General features: G+C 43.1%; 1 protein-coding gene across 4 annotated transcripts in view; it reads left to right on the plus strand.

The window, feature by feature from the left end:
• Nucleotides 1–16,350, plus strand: part of ATP2A3 (ATPase sarcoplasmic/endoplasmic reticulum Ca2+ transporting 3) — a 504,701-nt gene that overhangs the window by 115,391 nt on the left and 372,960 nt on the right. For 2 of the 4 annotated variants that reach the window (XM_086954808.1, XM_086954807.1), the window contains exon 2: nucleotides 6,020–6,124. Coding sequence is in view for 2 of the 4 variants with exons in the window: in XM_086954806.1 (XP_086810932.1) it covers nucleotides 6,042–6,124 (83 nt within the window). In the remaining 2 variants the exon portion in view is untranslated. The remainder of the gene's footprint in view (nucleotides 1–6,019; nucleotides 6,125–16,350) is intronic. The other 2 variants (XM_086954806.1, XM_086954805.1) reach the window with 1 other exon arrangement.

Here is a 16,350-nt window from a genome sequence, read left to right on the forward strand (position 1 = left end):
CGGTTTCTGAACCTCTTTAGCTTCCCTCATCATTTTCCTTTCCAAGAGGAAAGCCGTTTTTATTGCCTCCACATCCCTCTTAGTGATACAATCAGGAGTTTCAAATAACTCACCACGCCCTAGGCTTAGAAAGCTTGTCTTTAAATATTTCAGCCAGGGTAGAGCAGATGAGTTGTCCATAGACAGACAGTCTTTTAGAATCATATGCGTAAGGGGGATATCAGGGTTTAGCCACAATTTTAACCAGCAGGACAGTGGGCGCAGGGAAAAGATATCACTGACATACTGGACCCCCAGTTCTTCATGGACAGCTAGGTTAGATGTAGCTTGCGGGAGACACAGTAGACGTTTCAAGAAAGTGTTCTCCACAGTCTGTAGTTGCTCTCCCCGAATATACCCCCAAATTTCGCTGCCAAATGTTGCTGTGGCCACTGATTTGGCATTATTTAGTTGCAACATGGCGCCAGTAGGCTTTTTTCCCAGTTTGGATCCAAAATTAAATATTGATGCATTCACCCTAGCAACCTCCCCTTTCTTTTTTGAAACATGCGTGCCCCAGTTTAGCTTATTATCGAAGAGGACTCTAAGATAGGAGAATGTGCTAGATATGGGAATTATTGCATCTCCCACATTAAATTGGAAATTCCTTCTAGGTGGCTGACCTACCTGCATGATAAACGATTTTGAGTTATTTTTTTGTTAAATCCCTGTCTGTCATGAAGGACTTGAAAGCAGTTAAAAGAGCTTGGAGGCCTCTTTCCGTCCTAGATATGAGGACCGCGTCGTCCGCATATAATAGGCCGGAATACCCCGACGTCCAACTCTGGGGCAGTCAGCCCCCACCTCCTGTAAATCGCTATCTAGGTCAATAATATAAAAGTTAAACAAAAAGGGAGCCAAAATACATGCTTGTCGGACTCCCCTTTTGATGTTAAAATCCTTTGTCACACTCCGATCTTGAGAAAATCTAACATTTGCTCTGGTATGTGTATGTAAATCTTCTAGAAAGTCTACGATACCACCGTCAACCCCCTTTGCCCTCATGAACTGCCACAGCTTCTGCCTGTTCACCCAGTCAAAGGCTGAGGACAGGTCCATGAAGGCAAGGTGTATGGTCCCCTTATATGCCACTGTGTACTTACTTAATATCAAGAAAAGGTTGAGGCATTGGGTGGTCGTGGAACGTCCCCTACAGAAACCATACTGGGAGGCAGACATGATGTTATTGTCTTCAACCCATGTAGTGAAATACTGCAGGAGAACCCTTCCCATTACTTTCACAATAGAGTCTATGTGTGATATGGGTCTATAGCAGTGCGGGCTGCATATATACGGTACCCCTTTTTTTAAAAACAGGTATAATAGTAGAAACCCCCCAAGACTGTGGGCATCTGCATAGAACCGCAGCGTTAAAAACGGATTCCAAAATTGGAGCCTAAAAAGAAGGGTCAGACTTAACTAAGTCTGGGGGAATCCCGTCTGGGCCAGGTGCTTTGCCGGCTGTTAAGCCTAAAATTCCTTCGAGTATTTCAACCCTGCCAATTATAATATTATTACCTTTAAAATCAGGTACCAATCTGTCATTCTCTTCCAAGGGGCAAGCATACATTTGCTCAAAATGAGCCTCCCAATCCCCCTTGGATATATGACATTCAAGGCCACCTCCTGTCTCCTGGACAAGAGATGTTTTTTTTAATGTACCCCAAAACTTTGAACTGTTCGAGAGTTTCAGGATCCAATAGCTCATTCCTTGCCTCATCCCTTAAGGTCTCCTTACTTTTGGCTAACGCTATTTTATAGTCCCTGCGACATGCTTTTACGTAAGCTTGTACTCTAGGGTTAGAGGCTAAGGCTACCCTTAGACTTCTTGCTGTTTTTGAGCAGTGCTGATCAAACCATTTAGGGCCCACATTAGTCTGTTTCTTAACTGGTACAGACAACAGTTCCGTGACCCTATCTGAGATAGTCTGGAAAGCCACTAACACCTTTGTGTATTGTTTCCCCCACTGTGTGCATGTGACCATTTCATCTGCACACACAGCTTTGATATCGTTATAACACAGCTCCGGGGTAACTTGGGTCCATCTAAGTCTGCGCTTTCCATCAATTGTGCTCAATTCTCCCTTTTTAGGGTTTGACCCTGTTTTTGTAACCCAAGGTCCTATTAAGTGTAATGAAAGAGTTATGATCACTGAATTCACTCTCCTCAATTAAAAAAGAATCTACAAATATCTGCATAGAAGATGAAATCAGCACAAAATCAATGAATTTCCTCTTCCCATGGCCCTTAAAAGTGGGCACCCCGAATCTAGTGTGAGGGTCCATCAAAGCCATGGTGGGTGTCATATCAAAATCATTCATCATATCATTAAGCAACTCCCACTCAGACGAGTGCTCAAAGTGAAATCCATAAATTCGAGAGCAGCTCAACTCACAAGGATGTATATTAAAATCACCCATAACCATTAGGTTGTGTAGGCTATGACTCATAGACTTATTGATAAAAGCATGTGACTGCGATCCGAACATGTAGAAAGTGAATTATAGAAATTTACCAGACCTCCCATATAATTCCCTCCGTTTAAAGTTAAAGCAAGAATACCCGGATTAGAGGTAGGAACTGTACGTACTTTGCATGCCAGAGCAACAGAGACATAGATAACAATCCCCCTTTGATCTCCCCCTGTTGGAGACAATTGATGGAACAAAGTATGCCTTCTATCCTTCCAGAAGGAGATCACATTCAACCGACCATGTTTCTTGCAAACAAATTATCAAAAATAGCTTAATATAAGCAATCCAGCTAGGGTTCACTATCTTTGGCAGCTAACCCTGCAATCTTCCAAGATATACAATTGTTTAAACTCCCCCTGTGTGATCTATCCACTACAGCTCCTATAATAGTCTTCCTCCCTTCTCCCAAATCACCAGTTTCTTCGAGTCAATCACAGGCTTCCAAGCCGGACAGGGTTTCATACCTGTTATGGACTGAAAGTCTGCGCCCGGTAGTATTTAAGTTGCTTTGTGTGATCTGAGGTAACAGGGGGGAGCATAGTCTGAGAGGGATCTCACCCTAGACCAGTCTCCCATCCGCCAATTTTCCTCCCGGTTAGATCTAACTGGGTCCCTCAATGGTAATGGCCTGTAGAAAAACCCCAAGGGTAATAGTTTAATTGCAGTGCCTATTGTCAGCTGTTGGCGTAGACCTCTTGATAACAAACGTCCCGCAGTATGAGGATTATCAAAATTAATAATGATGCAATCCCCACTCCCTGTCTTGTTAGATCTACCGATCCAATTAACCCTGCGTACCATTATTATATTGTTAGTGATATTCACTCCATCAGGGGTATTCTGGCTAAGCCAAAACATTGTCTTGTTCAGCAGTTGTTCATAGCTGTCAATCTCTCCTGGTGGAAGGGCAGGGGCATGGCTCAGTATGACCACATATGGGGTGGCTTCTGGCGGGAGGTGAATAACCATAGGCCTTTGCGCCACACTAGGCCCCTCGTCTAACCTCTGAATTAAATCGGGAGTAGGGGATTTCCTCCTGGTGCATAACGGTTGTGTTAGGGGAGATTTTCTCGAGAGTTTCCAGTAGGATTACTGGCACCACCTGTGACCGTGGGCCTTATGCTGATCGACACAGTTTCAGCCACATTGTCATTGTTACCAGCTATTCTATCCATCGTACTTTGGGGTGGAGTATTAGTTTTCTGTGTGTCCCGCTGTGCCTGTTACGTTTAGGAAGTTAGCCAGCGAAGACTCCTAAAGCAATAGCCTGAATTCTACCCCACACAGTTTTAATACGATGGGTTCCAACAGGGTTTTTACCATGCCCTCTAGTTTCCCCCAGAAATCTCCCTCACCATGCCCAGTGTTCGATAATCCTCCATTACTCTGGGCATTGTTAATTAAATCTCTCTGGTCCTCCGTTCCCATGTCATGTATTTCCACCGTTGTCACCCCTTTATTTCCTGTGCCTGTGTATCCCTGTTTGTTACCCTGGTTTTCTTTGGGATGACACTTTTTTTTGGGGCGAGTAGAAGCTAACTTTTGTTTCTGTGCTCTTCCCCGTAATTTATACTTGACCGGGCTGGATATCAGTTCTGGGGTCCCAGAGAGCATACTACCATTTAATAAGGATATATCATCCTCTATCTGAAGGACCCTTTCTTGGCCAGGGGGAGGAGTAATTTGATTCTGGGTATCTATGAGAGCTGGAGTAGCAGATAACCTGCCGTAAGTGGGGTCCAGGGATAGCCTACGCTCCGTCATTATAATTTCCTTGTTAATGACTGACTCTGCCCTAGTCAGATAAGCATCTAAAGTTCCGGCCATCCCCGGGCCACCTCCAACTTTCCGCCTTGCCATTAAGAAGCACTATCAGTTCAAAAATGACCCAATACTTAATTACTTATAGCAATAAACTGGCCTAATTCAGAGCGGAATAAAACCTAAGGTGTGTTATCGATCGCAACAACACCAACTGGTCAATAAATCACCTCAATCCTGATATGAGTTATAAATACACAAGATTGTACCTTGATAACAAATGAGTACTGTTGCCGTATTTAGAAATAAAAAAACGCTGTTACAACTACAATAAAGTCCTTACACATAAAATATTGACTTTTAGTTTGTGCATTAGTCATCAGAGGGTTATTCCATATTCTACCATATTCTAACCACGTGTATCAAGTTCCAAAGGTGTCTATAGAGTGTGCCTTTCTGATATTTGTACTGTTCAAGATACCGTGTAATTACTCACAGAAATGTGAAGACTTGACCGCAATAGGGGGTTTTAAGGGGGGTGGCCTTTTCTGGCCCCTGATGGCCACAGATGGCCCGCCCTTTACCCGGGTCTAGCCATGCGCCCGCCCGCGCGCATTCCGCGTGGCGGGAAAAGCTAGTTGTTTATATCCCCACAAGAGGAAGGGGGAGGGGCGTGCAGTCCACTCGTGGCCCCCGGTAGCACCTGGGTGTTGTAGGCGCTCTGCGGACCCCTGTGCTGGTTCTCCTCAAAGCAGTCCGCCCATCAGCGATGCGTCTCCCGCGAAGCGGGAGGCGTGAGCAGCAATTATAGCCCCCAGAGGAAGGGGGAGGGGCATGCAGTCCGCTCGTGGCCCCCGGTGGCACCTGGGTGTTGTAGGCGCTCTGCAGACCCCTGCACTGGTTCTCCTCAAAACAGTCCGCCGGTCAGCGATGCGTCTCCCCAATACATGATGGCTACAGTTTAAACACAGTGTGAGCTTCATTCCATGGAGGGTAGGTACACCACACAACTCCTTTTACCCAGCTTGGTGAAGTGACATAAGTGGGGCTGATCACATTCTGCAAGGGGGGGCCCATCCTTTTGAGTTGCGCCACTGGTCCACAGGCATTTTTCTCTGTGTGCTGATTACTCAATTCTGTTTCTTTTGTTCGGTTCAGCCTCTAAATGAACGCCCATGACTGCTGGTTTTATAGCTGACATGAGGCAACGTCGGGAGGGAACCTCTGTTTGACATACACTGTCATGGCGCAAACTCGTTCTTGGTGCGATATAGGTTAACATTCTAGAACTTGCAGGCAGTGGAGGGTCAATGAAGTGAAATGTCCTTGCATACATTTAGGCAAAGTTGTAGTGTATGGCCTTAGGGGGGGGCGACACTGCCTACTACTCTAAGATCCGTTACATTCATTCATTCATACAAATAAAATTATTGCGGTGTGTTTTCAATGAAATATTCTTTAATGAGATGCTGCGTTGCCGCATGGGCTATTTCTCCTTTGCATCTCCTGCCCTATCAGAAGGTTGCATTAGTATAATGGTGGTTTGAGAGCGTGTGCATTGCTAATAAATTAAGGTCATTCTGGGCCGTGTTTGTAGTTGATGTGGCTTTTTCGGGCAGATCCTGGCTCAATACGGTTTGTTCAAGGCTGTGCATCCTTATCTGTGTTTGTCTAACACCGTGTGACGTCACGGAGATGAGAATTCTAAAGGAGGGCATTGCACAAACATGGTTTCCTATAAAAGATCTATCTGTTTGTTTTTCCAGGGAAGTCCATATGGGAGCTGGTGTTGGAGCAGTTTGAAGATCTCCTCGTGCGCATTCTCCTTTTGGCTGCTTTTGTGTCGTTTGTAAGTACAGTGCTCCATCCTAGTTCTCGCCTCAAAATCAATAATGTGGTCTATAACCCCTGATGTCCTTCAATACTGCTTCAGATACGGCAGGTGGCATCCCACCCTAATTGAAACCAGCATCCTAGCCGGCAGCTCACCCGGAACATGCGCAGCTAGAGTGCCACTGCAGCAGCCATTGCCATACACCATGGTTGTGAATACCCAGGCTGCCAAACCTTGGTTCCTCCTCATGTCTCTTTTTTGCACCACCTATACTTCTTGTCGCTTTTTCTCACTTTTGAAAGTTTTGGTATCCCTGCTTTCTCGCTTTGTCACAGTCTTATTATCTTTCCCTTCTTTCTTTTCTCCCCTTCTTGGTCAAAGTCTGATGTTGAAATATAAATCCTGGTTAAAAAAAGAACCCCAATGCCCATAGCCTGCAACCACCAGCACAAACTGAGCACCACAGCAGGAAGGAGGCCACTCCATAGTGTTTCATAATTGTGCCACACTGAGCAAACCTCGCATCCAAATGCTCATTGGGATCCCCCAAGCTTGTTGACAATAATTGTGCGCAGGGCATTTTTCCCACCCACTCTCTATCTTTCAAGTGCGTCCACCGTAGATGCTGGAAGTAAGGATGGTCTGCTGGAGCTGGTGAATGACCAAAAACGATGCTTTAAAATTCTGTTTTTATTTTGTCACATTTGCTGTGCATTCAAATACCAATGTAAGCCTAATTATCTTTTGACACAGTGCTACTTTTATTATGGAGGTTGGTGTTTACTTTTCTTTCTCTGACCGTAAAGTTAGAGGATTTTGCCAAGTGAACAATTCTGGCTGCAGTGCTTTTGTGTCCGAAAGTAAAGTTTGTAGCATGCCCTGTTTTATTTTCCTAACTTAATAAAATGTAAATACTTCAAATGCCATTAGCACGTAGGAAAGCACAACTAAAGCACTTAAAAAAAAAAAAACAATGTAAAGTATGATGGAAATAAAGATTTTAATCGGATCAAATCAAGACACGTTTCTTGGTCATGTACAAATGATAAATATTTTCTGAAGCACGATTTCCCCACATTATCGTTTGTGCTCTTATGTATCAGTAAAACTCCGTGCCCGTGCAACTGTTCTGCCCATTTCAATGGAAAACATGCTGTCTGTAAACACAGTGCACCACTACACCCGGATTTAGTAATATATGTGCGCCCGTATGCTCCAAAATGCACCACTGGCCACATACTAGACCCTTGCCACTCTCCTGCTGATTGGATGTGGCTTATTTGTCACACTTATTGTTTATGGGACGCTTGTTCTTCCCACAATCCCTGTGACTTCAGTGATGCAACTTTGATGGCAGCAGCCCCACTCTGACCCCCACTGGTTTCCACATTTGTATTACAGATGACCTGGGGCCGCCTGTGCTCTAAGGCAGTGATGCTGATGATAAACGCGCGCCTTTGTCCGAATGCTAAATTTAGCAGATTCGCCTGAACTAAACTACGTGTGTTTTATTAAATTAAAGTAGGATTACTCTGAGGAAATTGTTGACTTTCCAGGCTTTTTATGGGCAACCTGTTGTAAGGGGTTTATTTAAAGTGCACAGCCACACGTTTATAAAGGGATTTAAATTCCTCGGTGGGCAGAATAGAGCCTGGCTGTGGGCGGGGGTCCCAAAATAGTCGGGTTAGCTGTGGTCAGCGTCTGCACATGTACAGTGCGCGGATGCACAGCTGATTTAAGCCAAGTCCTGTATTGCTGTAATGAAGCACACTGAATGCCTTGCAGAGGGAAAGTCTGGTTCTGTCATAGGTGCCCTCACAACACCAGGAACCGCCATTGCTAAAGGATGCGCTATTTTGGAATGAGACACTGTCTAGAACCTCAGTCTCTACCACATCTGCCCTGGGGGTTCCTTGTCTCTGAGAATCCGCAACAGCATGAACCATTCCATAGAAACCACTAAATTAAAGTTACCGCTGTTTGAAATATCACTACTGAGCGCACTACAACATGGGCTGAAGTAAGTTTGTGAGTAAAGGTACAGAAAAGAGTTATAGTAGGTGATCTTGGTGGCTTTCGAGTTGGGGTAAATGTGGTCTTATGATTAGGAAAAGGAGTAGGGTTAGTGTTTTGGAGTAGGGTCGAGTTATAGGTAAGGCTTAGCCCTAGCATCTAAGGTTAGCCTTAGTGCTAGGTTGATATAGATTTTGCTTCTGATTAGACTAAGATTTAGGTTTAGAGTTGGGTAAGGTTACATTTTAGGGTTTAGAACAAGGCTACAGGTCGGTACACCTACCCTGTGTGCTATAGTGGTGTTCTTTATAGTGGTACATTAAATCTAGTGGATTCTGTGTAGCGAGATCTCAGTGCGGTTGAATTCGATTTTAATTACCTACAGCTGCATCATGTCCCATTGATGGAACCCTTTATCGTTCCCTAGGATGATCAGGTGAGATCTGACTGGCTTCTTGGATTCTGAAAGCACGGGGGCAACCTCAACCTCCTTTTAGTGTGTGAGGTCTTTCCAAAGCCCTGGTTTGTTTATATTTGAATTTCAACAAGTATTATTCACTGAAACAAATACTAAAAACCTCATACGCTGTGGCATTGCTTTTTATTTACAAGTCCAAGGGTGAGTAGAAAACATGCCAATAGAGGTTTGTCCACGTCAGGTTCATGCACCTAACATTAATTTAACTTTGTTTTAAAAGATGAACGCCTGTAGAATTTAGGATGCAGTTGATTCGGTGACCACTGCCCCTAGAAACGCCCTATTTTCAACATGTTTGTGGCAGCCACTTTACGTCTATTCTAGGCTCATCCTGTGCATTGCGTTTATTTGAGGGAGGGTAGATGTTAATGCACGTCAGTTCTGTTGGTAGAAATACTTGGCGAAAGGAGCTTTTTGACTGGGAAAAAGTGATTCGTACTTGTTGTAATGACAATTATTTAAATGGACCAATCCCTGTTCTGCGTTGACATGTTGCTTGAATTTCTAGGGCACTGTCCCACGGGTTGGACCAGGAGTGTCTTTATACACTGTCCCTTCCAACAGTTGTGATCACACAACTCTTGTTGTGAGCTGGTTTAAGAGCGTGATGCAAACATTCTGGCAGATGAAGTTTGTTCTTTTGATAAAGAAGCTGGTGATTGGCTGACGCAAGTGTTTCGAAGAGCAGCACTGGGCCATGGTATTTCCAAAGCATGAAACCGTATAGAATGAGAATCAATACCTCTGGGGAAGCAGAGCAGTTGACGGGTGGGAGTATGACTTGTAATTTGACTTCTAGGATATGAGGAAGCCACATGCACAGGAAGGGTAGTCACTTCTGGTGGAAAGCAGTCGCGGAGAGCCCGGGTGATGGGACAATGAAGGGGACCTGGGAAGCGGAAGTTTCTTTGTTGTTCACACACTTAAAGAGAACTCACCTACTGTGTTGTGGCCAAGTCTGGAAGCCATGTCTTCAAAACAATAAGACCAGGCCTGAGGCCTCCATTGGAGGGGAAGTATTCTAATTAATCTGGTGGAAAATCAAATGGTCTTCGTAGGAAGTGGTCGTGGGAAGAGAGGGGCCAGGAGTTTGATACTGGACACTAAACTCTTGCTCAGTCGTATAGTGATAGTATAGGAAACAAGGGCATCATGATTTGAGACTGGATAGAAGGCTGACAAAATAGAAGATTAGAAAATATTTCTTCTTGGGCATTGTACTTTAACATCTTGGCTTCTACTGGAAATGCAAGAAAGGATTTTTTCATAGAAAAACCTGGCAGAAATAGAATATTGGTAGTAGTAGAAATACAGAGGTAAGACTTGATAAGATCAAATAGTTTTCAACTTCTGCAAAAATCTATATTTAGGTAAATGTGCCTTAAAATGTAACGCAGGTCCCAGGAGACATCGTGGCTAAATAAAGGCCAGGTTATTTTTTATTAGTAATCTTTGCAGACTTCGAAACACCAAGACACATAAAAAAGCAGTGCACAAATGGCAAAATGTGATGTAACCCAATTAGTGCCCATTTTTCATATGTTGCACATTTTGAGTGTTGTGGTAGAACAGAATGCTTCATGATGCAATTCAGCTCAGCATCCTGCCACAGAGCTAGATTCACGGAGTATCTAATACGATAAAGAGGTAAATTGGCACTAGTAGAAAGCTGGGGCAATTGCAGGGGAGAAATATGCCAAAATCTGTTTTAAGTCGAATATTTCAACACAAACCTGTACTTGCTGCCACAGCTAAACAGATTACTTTGGTATCTACCATTTTTTGGTCACGTGTCCAAAAGTAGACCAAAGAGACTGACTGGTGAAACAAGCCACTAGTTAAGCTGTAAATAAATAGAAATAACACATCCAATTGACGTAAAAGGCATGATAAAAGACATATGGCAGAAAAAACCTTCTTCCAAATGCTGGTGTCTGTTTTAGCAAGATGGTAAATGAAAACAGATGTTGTTATTGTAAATTCTGCAACGCATACTCTGCCCTTGGTACCATATGCTTACGTTGCTAGAGGTTGATTGGGTTCTCAGTTGTCCAATGAGGACATGTTCCGGGTATTGTGTTCTGGTCCACCTATGAGTGGGTGGTGGTGTCATGTTTAGTGAGTTGCAGGTGGGTGAATTGTGTTGTTGAGAGCTCTTCCATAGTGTGTTTACCATTTGCTTGTCATCTCTTAGGGTGGCAAAATATATGCTCCCTTTATGGTGTTTACATATAGTCTTGTAAAATACCACAGTAGTTAAGTTTTTTTTATATCGCCCTACTCAAATATAGAATCCCATGTTTGTGGTCCAGTGGATGCAGGGGTTTTCAATTTCTTCTACCGGGTTTATCTTCAGAACGTGAATATAGCCGAAAGGCAATTTAGCAATCTGCATGTTTACTCTAAAAGGATGTAAATACATGAGGTGGGATATTGCTTCCTGCTGTACATTTAAGGTTGGAAGTGGTAACTGGCCGTCCCCTACATCTCTACTAATAACGTGTAGGTGCTAAGGTGCCCAAACTAAATGTGAGCTCCATGTAACCAAATTAGGTGGTACAAAACCAGTGTTTAATTTGAGCCTGTGGTTTGTGGTGCTCGCCACTGACACTTAATTGCCAATCAGCATCGTCACTTATATTAGCCTGCCACATGGTGGTGCTTTTTGCCTAATTCAGAGATTAGCACAATATTTATTCATTCAATACACATTACAAATAACTAAAACATGCTGCCCAAACCATTTTCATAGGTTTGAGGGCCTGGGATAGTCAGAACTGTCACACTTGTAGGAGTGTGATGGTTATCAGTTGTGCAGATACTGTCACTGGCAGCGCTGGCAGATGCAAGCTGCAGTGGCCTCCTGACAGAGCCCTGGCACATAATTTTGTTTTTTGTTTTTACAGATTAAGCACTGTGTAGAACTCCTTTAATTCACGCCAACTAATTTACTCTGAAAAGCATTGGCGCATTATGAGGCAGTTCAAACAGCTGGCATTCATCTGTCAGCATGCATACACACTATGTTTTATAATCTACGGTCAATGTAAATCTTCTAAATTCTAAATATTTAAAGCGCCTGTTGGAGCTGTGTTTATATATCCCTCTGTTTTCATGACCCATATTTAAAATACCTCTTTCTAGAAACTTTCCAACGAAAGGACACATGATTTTTCAGAGAGGTACAGCCCCCACCTCTTTAAAAATCTATCAATTCATTTTGCACCAATGGCAGTGGAATGGTTATTTTCAGGGCTCTCCTAGCGATGCAGCGGAAGCGCTGCTCGCATGCGAGATCTATTGTTGTCAATTTTGCTTCCGAAGGGGGACAGGAGATGTACATGCGCCCGGACAGGCTATGTGTATAGCTCGCATCGTTTGAACACAACGTGTGCATGGCATGCTTTCACTTTCCTAGTTACTGCTTTACTTTGCACCCACCCCCCTCCCGTTGTTCATGTTCTGTTTTTTCAGCATTACATTCCTCGCACAGAACTGTGGGGGAACTAGCACAGCAAACTGAGGAACGCACATTCTTGGTCTCATGCCCGGGAGGACGCGCGGACGTGCATCAACTCAGCTTCCCTTGGTTGAAGGAGCAGGCTGGGTGCAAAGACTGTATCCTGGGGGGTCCTCACGTCATGGGTTACAGTAACAGAGTGCGGTCGATTCAAGGTTGTGCGGCTAGAATCAAAGTGCATCGCCAGGGCACAATACAATTGTTTTCTAGGGACTGCAAGGATACAAGCAGCCTGCGCAGTGTCAGGAAACTCAACAGGGGAGAGGCAGCACTGGGCGTGCACTCATAGGAGCAGACCGCCTGCAGCCCTCTCAGTGTATCCTCTGGCAGAACAAACTTGTGTGTGTGTTTCACTAAAAATGTTTTCTTTTTCCGCCCTGAGCAATTGTGCTTTTTAGGGCTACTGCGAGGTGATCCTTATTACAGTAGAGGGACTGAGTTCAGACCTCTATAAGCTGGTGGGGATTCTTTAAACTCTAGAAACGTTACACACAAAATGAAGACCGTGACAGGCCCATGTGTGACTTGGTCCGACCTCCCTGTCGGAATACCACGGAAAAAAATAAAAACACATCATCCGCTGCTTGATCCCAAACCAGTTATTTACACAATTGCATATGACAGTAGTTGGGGCAGAGTTTTGCAGTTTTTTTGGGGGTGGAGGGGTACACCACTACGACAGTGCATCCCAGGTGTAGTGTAGTTCCTATATTCCCAATAGGCTTTTCGCATTGGAATAATATATCCTATAGATGTGACGTAGGACTTAGGTCGACTAGGTCTCTATCAAATATATTAGACTTAATTGCGAGTGCCAGCTAGCTCAGAGGTCACGAGAAAGTTTCTCGAATTCATAAGAAGGGTTTAGTCTCTGACAACAGCATAAACATGACAACTTTGTTTCCCCAAGATAAAACGGATCTTCAGAGTCGTGGAAACAATAGATAGATATTTCACTCAATCGTGCATGCTTCGTTTCACCAGAGGTAGAGAGAAAATAGAAAGACTGGCGTTTTCAATAAAAGGATTTATTGAATAGTCTTCTTTCTCAAGCATAAGAAATAAACTGCTACGATCGTAAAAGTGGTTGCAAAATATAATTCATACAGTAAAAAGAGAAGAATAAAATAATACTGTAAGAGCATTGTATGGTTACTAGACTATAAATAAATACATACATAAATAACAGAGGCTAAAAGTACTCAACTGGTGCTTCTAAAATACGCCTACCCCGGTGTACCCAACCTAATCTTAGTGTGAGGAAAGAAGCAAGCGAGGTGTAGAATAAATAGATTATTCTTTTGCCAAGAATCTGTCCAAGAATTCTCTTTGGGTCTAATCAGCTCCGTACCTTAATTTGGAATGAAGGTCAGGCTCAGGACTCGATTTCCCAACAACCCGCAAGGGTAGCTTGGAAACACTGGAGCTGGATTTCTCAGCAGGAGAAAAGACAGTGTCTCAATCAGTGCGTCTACTGGAGGGTCGGCTTCCTTCGGCACTTGCAGTAGCAGGATGCGTCGGGCAAGTAGATAGTCGAACTGCTCCAAACCACCCTGTGTTTGCTATGGCAAGTGTGGGCATATTTATACCTTGAAGTTGCTGAGTTTGACCTAAAGGTGGACATAATAACGTCATTGAAGACTCTGTTCTTTTAAAACATCATGAGTTCTTGGACAAGTCAGTATTCGAGCAAGAGGAAGTCCCTAGTCGTTGAAGCTGAGTTTTCCAAGAAATCGTTGTAGATTTTAGGAACTAGTGGAAGTAGCCCTGCCGTATTTAGACTGCATGAGCTATGTCTAAATATGGTTATGATTCTTATGCCTATATAAGGACATAGTGATTTATACCTATGTAAGGGAATGAATCGGGAAATTTACAAGTGTCCTAAAATGGTTCACAACACAGGGTCCTGTTGCTGTTTTTCATTCTGCGCTGCTCATACGCCGCATAATACAAAACAACAAATAAAACAAGAACAACTGGGATTAACTCCAAACAGCATAAATTAGAACATTTGAATGCTTGAGCCTGGCAGCGGTACGCTGGAAGTCAATGAAACTGCTGTCTTGCCATCCCATGGAAACAAATGCCCAACAGGAACAGACTTTCTCGAGGCCACCGGAAACAGTATACACACATTCATTCTTGGTTCTCCAGTAACAGTGCTGTGTTCTCATACAGTCGACAGTTAGAGGCATGCGTTTTATTGTGGCTGCTGCACTCTGCTTCTCCCACCTCGAACAGCTGCAGCTCTCCCAGGTCTGGAGGGAATGTGCCTGGGAGGAGAGGAGGGGGCAGAGAGCTACACACACTGCCCCGTGCCCCCTCCTTGCGCGTCTGCCTCCAGCCAATGGGCTCGGCTCCTCTCTCAGGCAGCCCGGCCACCGAAGGGTTAACTCCGCCAGCCATGCAATAGGTCTTCTATTTAAGCGAGTTGGAGCTATTGACATTGCAAATAATAATGCCTTTTATTTTATTTTTTTTTTTTTAAACATACATAAAAGGCAATGTTATTTACAATGCCAATAGCTGAGACTCTCGTAACTCCGAGACCTAGTGCATTGCAAATGCTTGTTCTGTTAATGAATGAAGTTACTGCTACAGTAACATATCGTTCCAAAATGCCATGTAATGCACAGTGGTCTTTAAATAGTTTAAAATATACCTTGCAGTGCAAAATCACGAGGCTTCCAAACTCCCTTAGTATTTTTTGACTCTTCAAGACAACTTGGGTCTTTAGACTTTATTTGGCCAACTCCGTCTCCCATTTTTCTCAGATTGGTAAATAGAAGACCATTATATTGAGTAATATTAACACCACTCATTTATAGCTCTTATGAATGTGAGGAGTGGGTATGAAGCTCTACATGAAAAAAGTTATTTTTATTATTCTTTCAATGATTACCATCATTCTAGGTGCTTCGTTTCCAGTCATCTGTGATTTATAAACTGAAGGGGGGAGCAGACACCATTGTTAAGCACAGCAGTGACTTTCAGCACACACAAAATAATGCTTCTATGAGAAACATAGCAGGATCTAGTCTTCCACTAAAATATGTTGTCTACTCTAACTTCTCTGGTCACAACCCATCATTGAACAATGCACTAGTCTACTCTGTCATCACCAGCCATTATCCATACATTCCACTACTAAACAATGTGCTAGCTTACTCTTTTGTAACTAACCACTAGTAATACAATCTCTTTTTAAATAATTCATTATTCTGTTTTCACCTAACTAACCACTATAAATCTAATTCAGTGTTAAACAATACACTAGTCTGCTCTACTCCGCTGGCTAGTATATGTATATCCGACTGCTAAACAATGTGCTAGTCTACTTTAACCTAACTAGCCACTATTAATATCCTCTCTCATTAAACAATACACTAGTCTACTCTGTTCTCACTGGATATTATACATACCTTCCATTGCTAACTAATACACTAGTCTAGTATAACCGAACTAACCACTATTATAATCTCAAATTATAGAATTCACTGGTGTACTTTCAACTAACTATCCACTATAAGTGCAATCTATCATTAAACAATACACTAGTCTACTCCATCCTCACTGGCTATTATCTATTCCCCATTCCTAAACATTGTGCTAGTCTACTCTGGCCGAACTGGTAACTATTAATCTAATCTCTCAAACAATACACTAATCTACTCTCACCTAACTAACCACTATAAATGTAATCCATCATTAAACAATTTACCAGTCTACTCTAACCTCACCGACCATTAATCATACATTCATTTGCTAAACAATGCACTAGTCCACTCTAGTCTAACTAATCAACATAAATATAATCCTTCGTTGAACAATGCTCTAGCCTACTCTAACCTATATAACCACTATACATATAATTCATTGTTACACAATACTCTAGTCTGTGCAAACTTCTTTGGGCATTACCAGATCCAGATCTTCTGCTTCTTACAGAAGTCAAGAAAAGGGGAGGAGACTCTGATGTGTGTGGGAGGTTGTTCCACACTTTAGGAGTGATTAGGAAGAGTCTACTCAATCAACCGACAATGCTCTAGTCTCCTCTAACCTAACTATCTACGAAATGTAATCCATCCGCTATGATCCGTTACTGAAGAGCATACTAGTCTACTCTAACATCGCTAGTCAATATCTCTTTATTCCATTGCAAAACAATCACTGGTCTTCTACGACTTCACCGCTACCATCCCATATATTCCATCATTGAACCATATT

This window comes from Lissotriton vulgaris, chromosome 2_1 (assembly GCF_964263255.1).
Source record: "Lissotriton vulgaris chromosome 2_1, aLisVul1.2, whole genome shotgun sequence".
NCBI lineage: Eukaryota > Metazoa > Chordata > Amphibia > Caudata > Salamandridae > Lissotriton > Lissotriton vulgaris.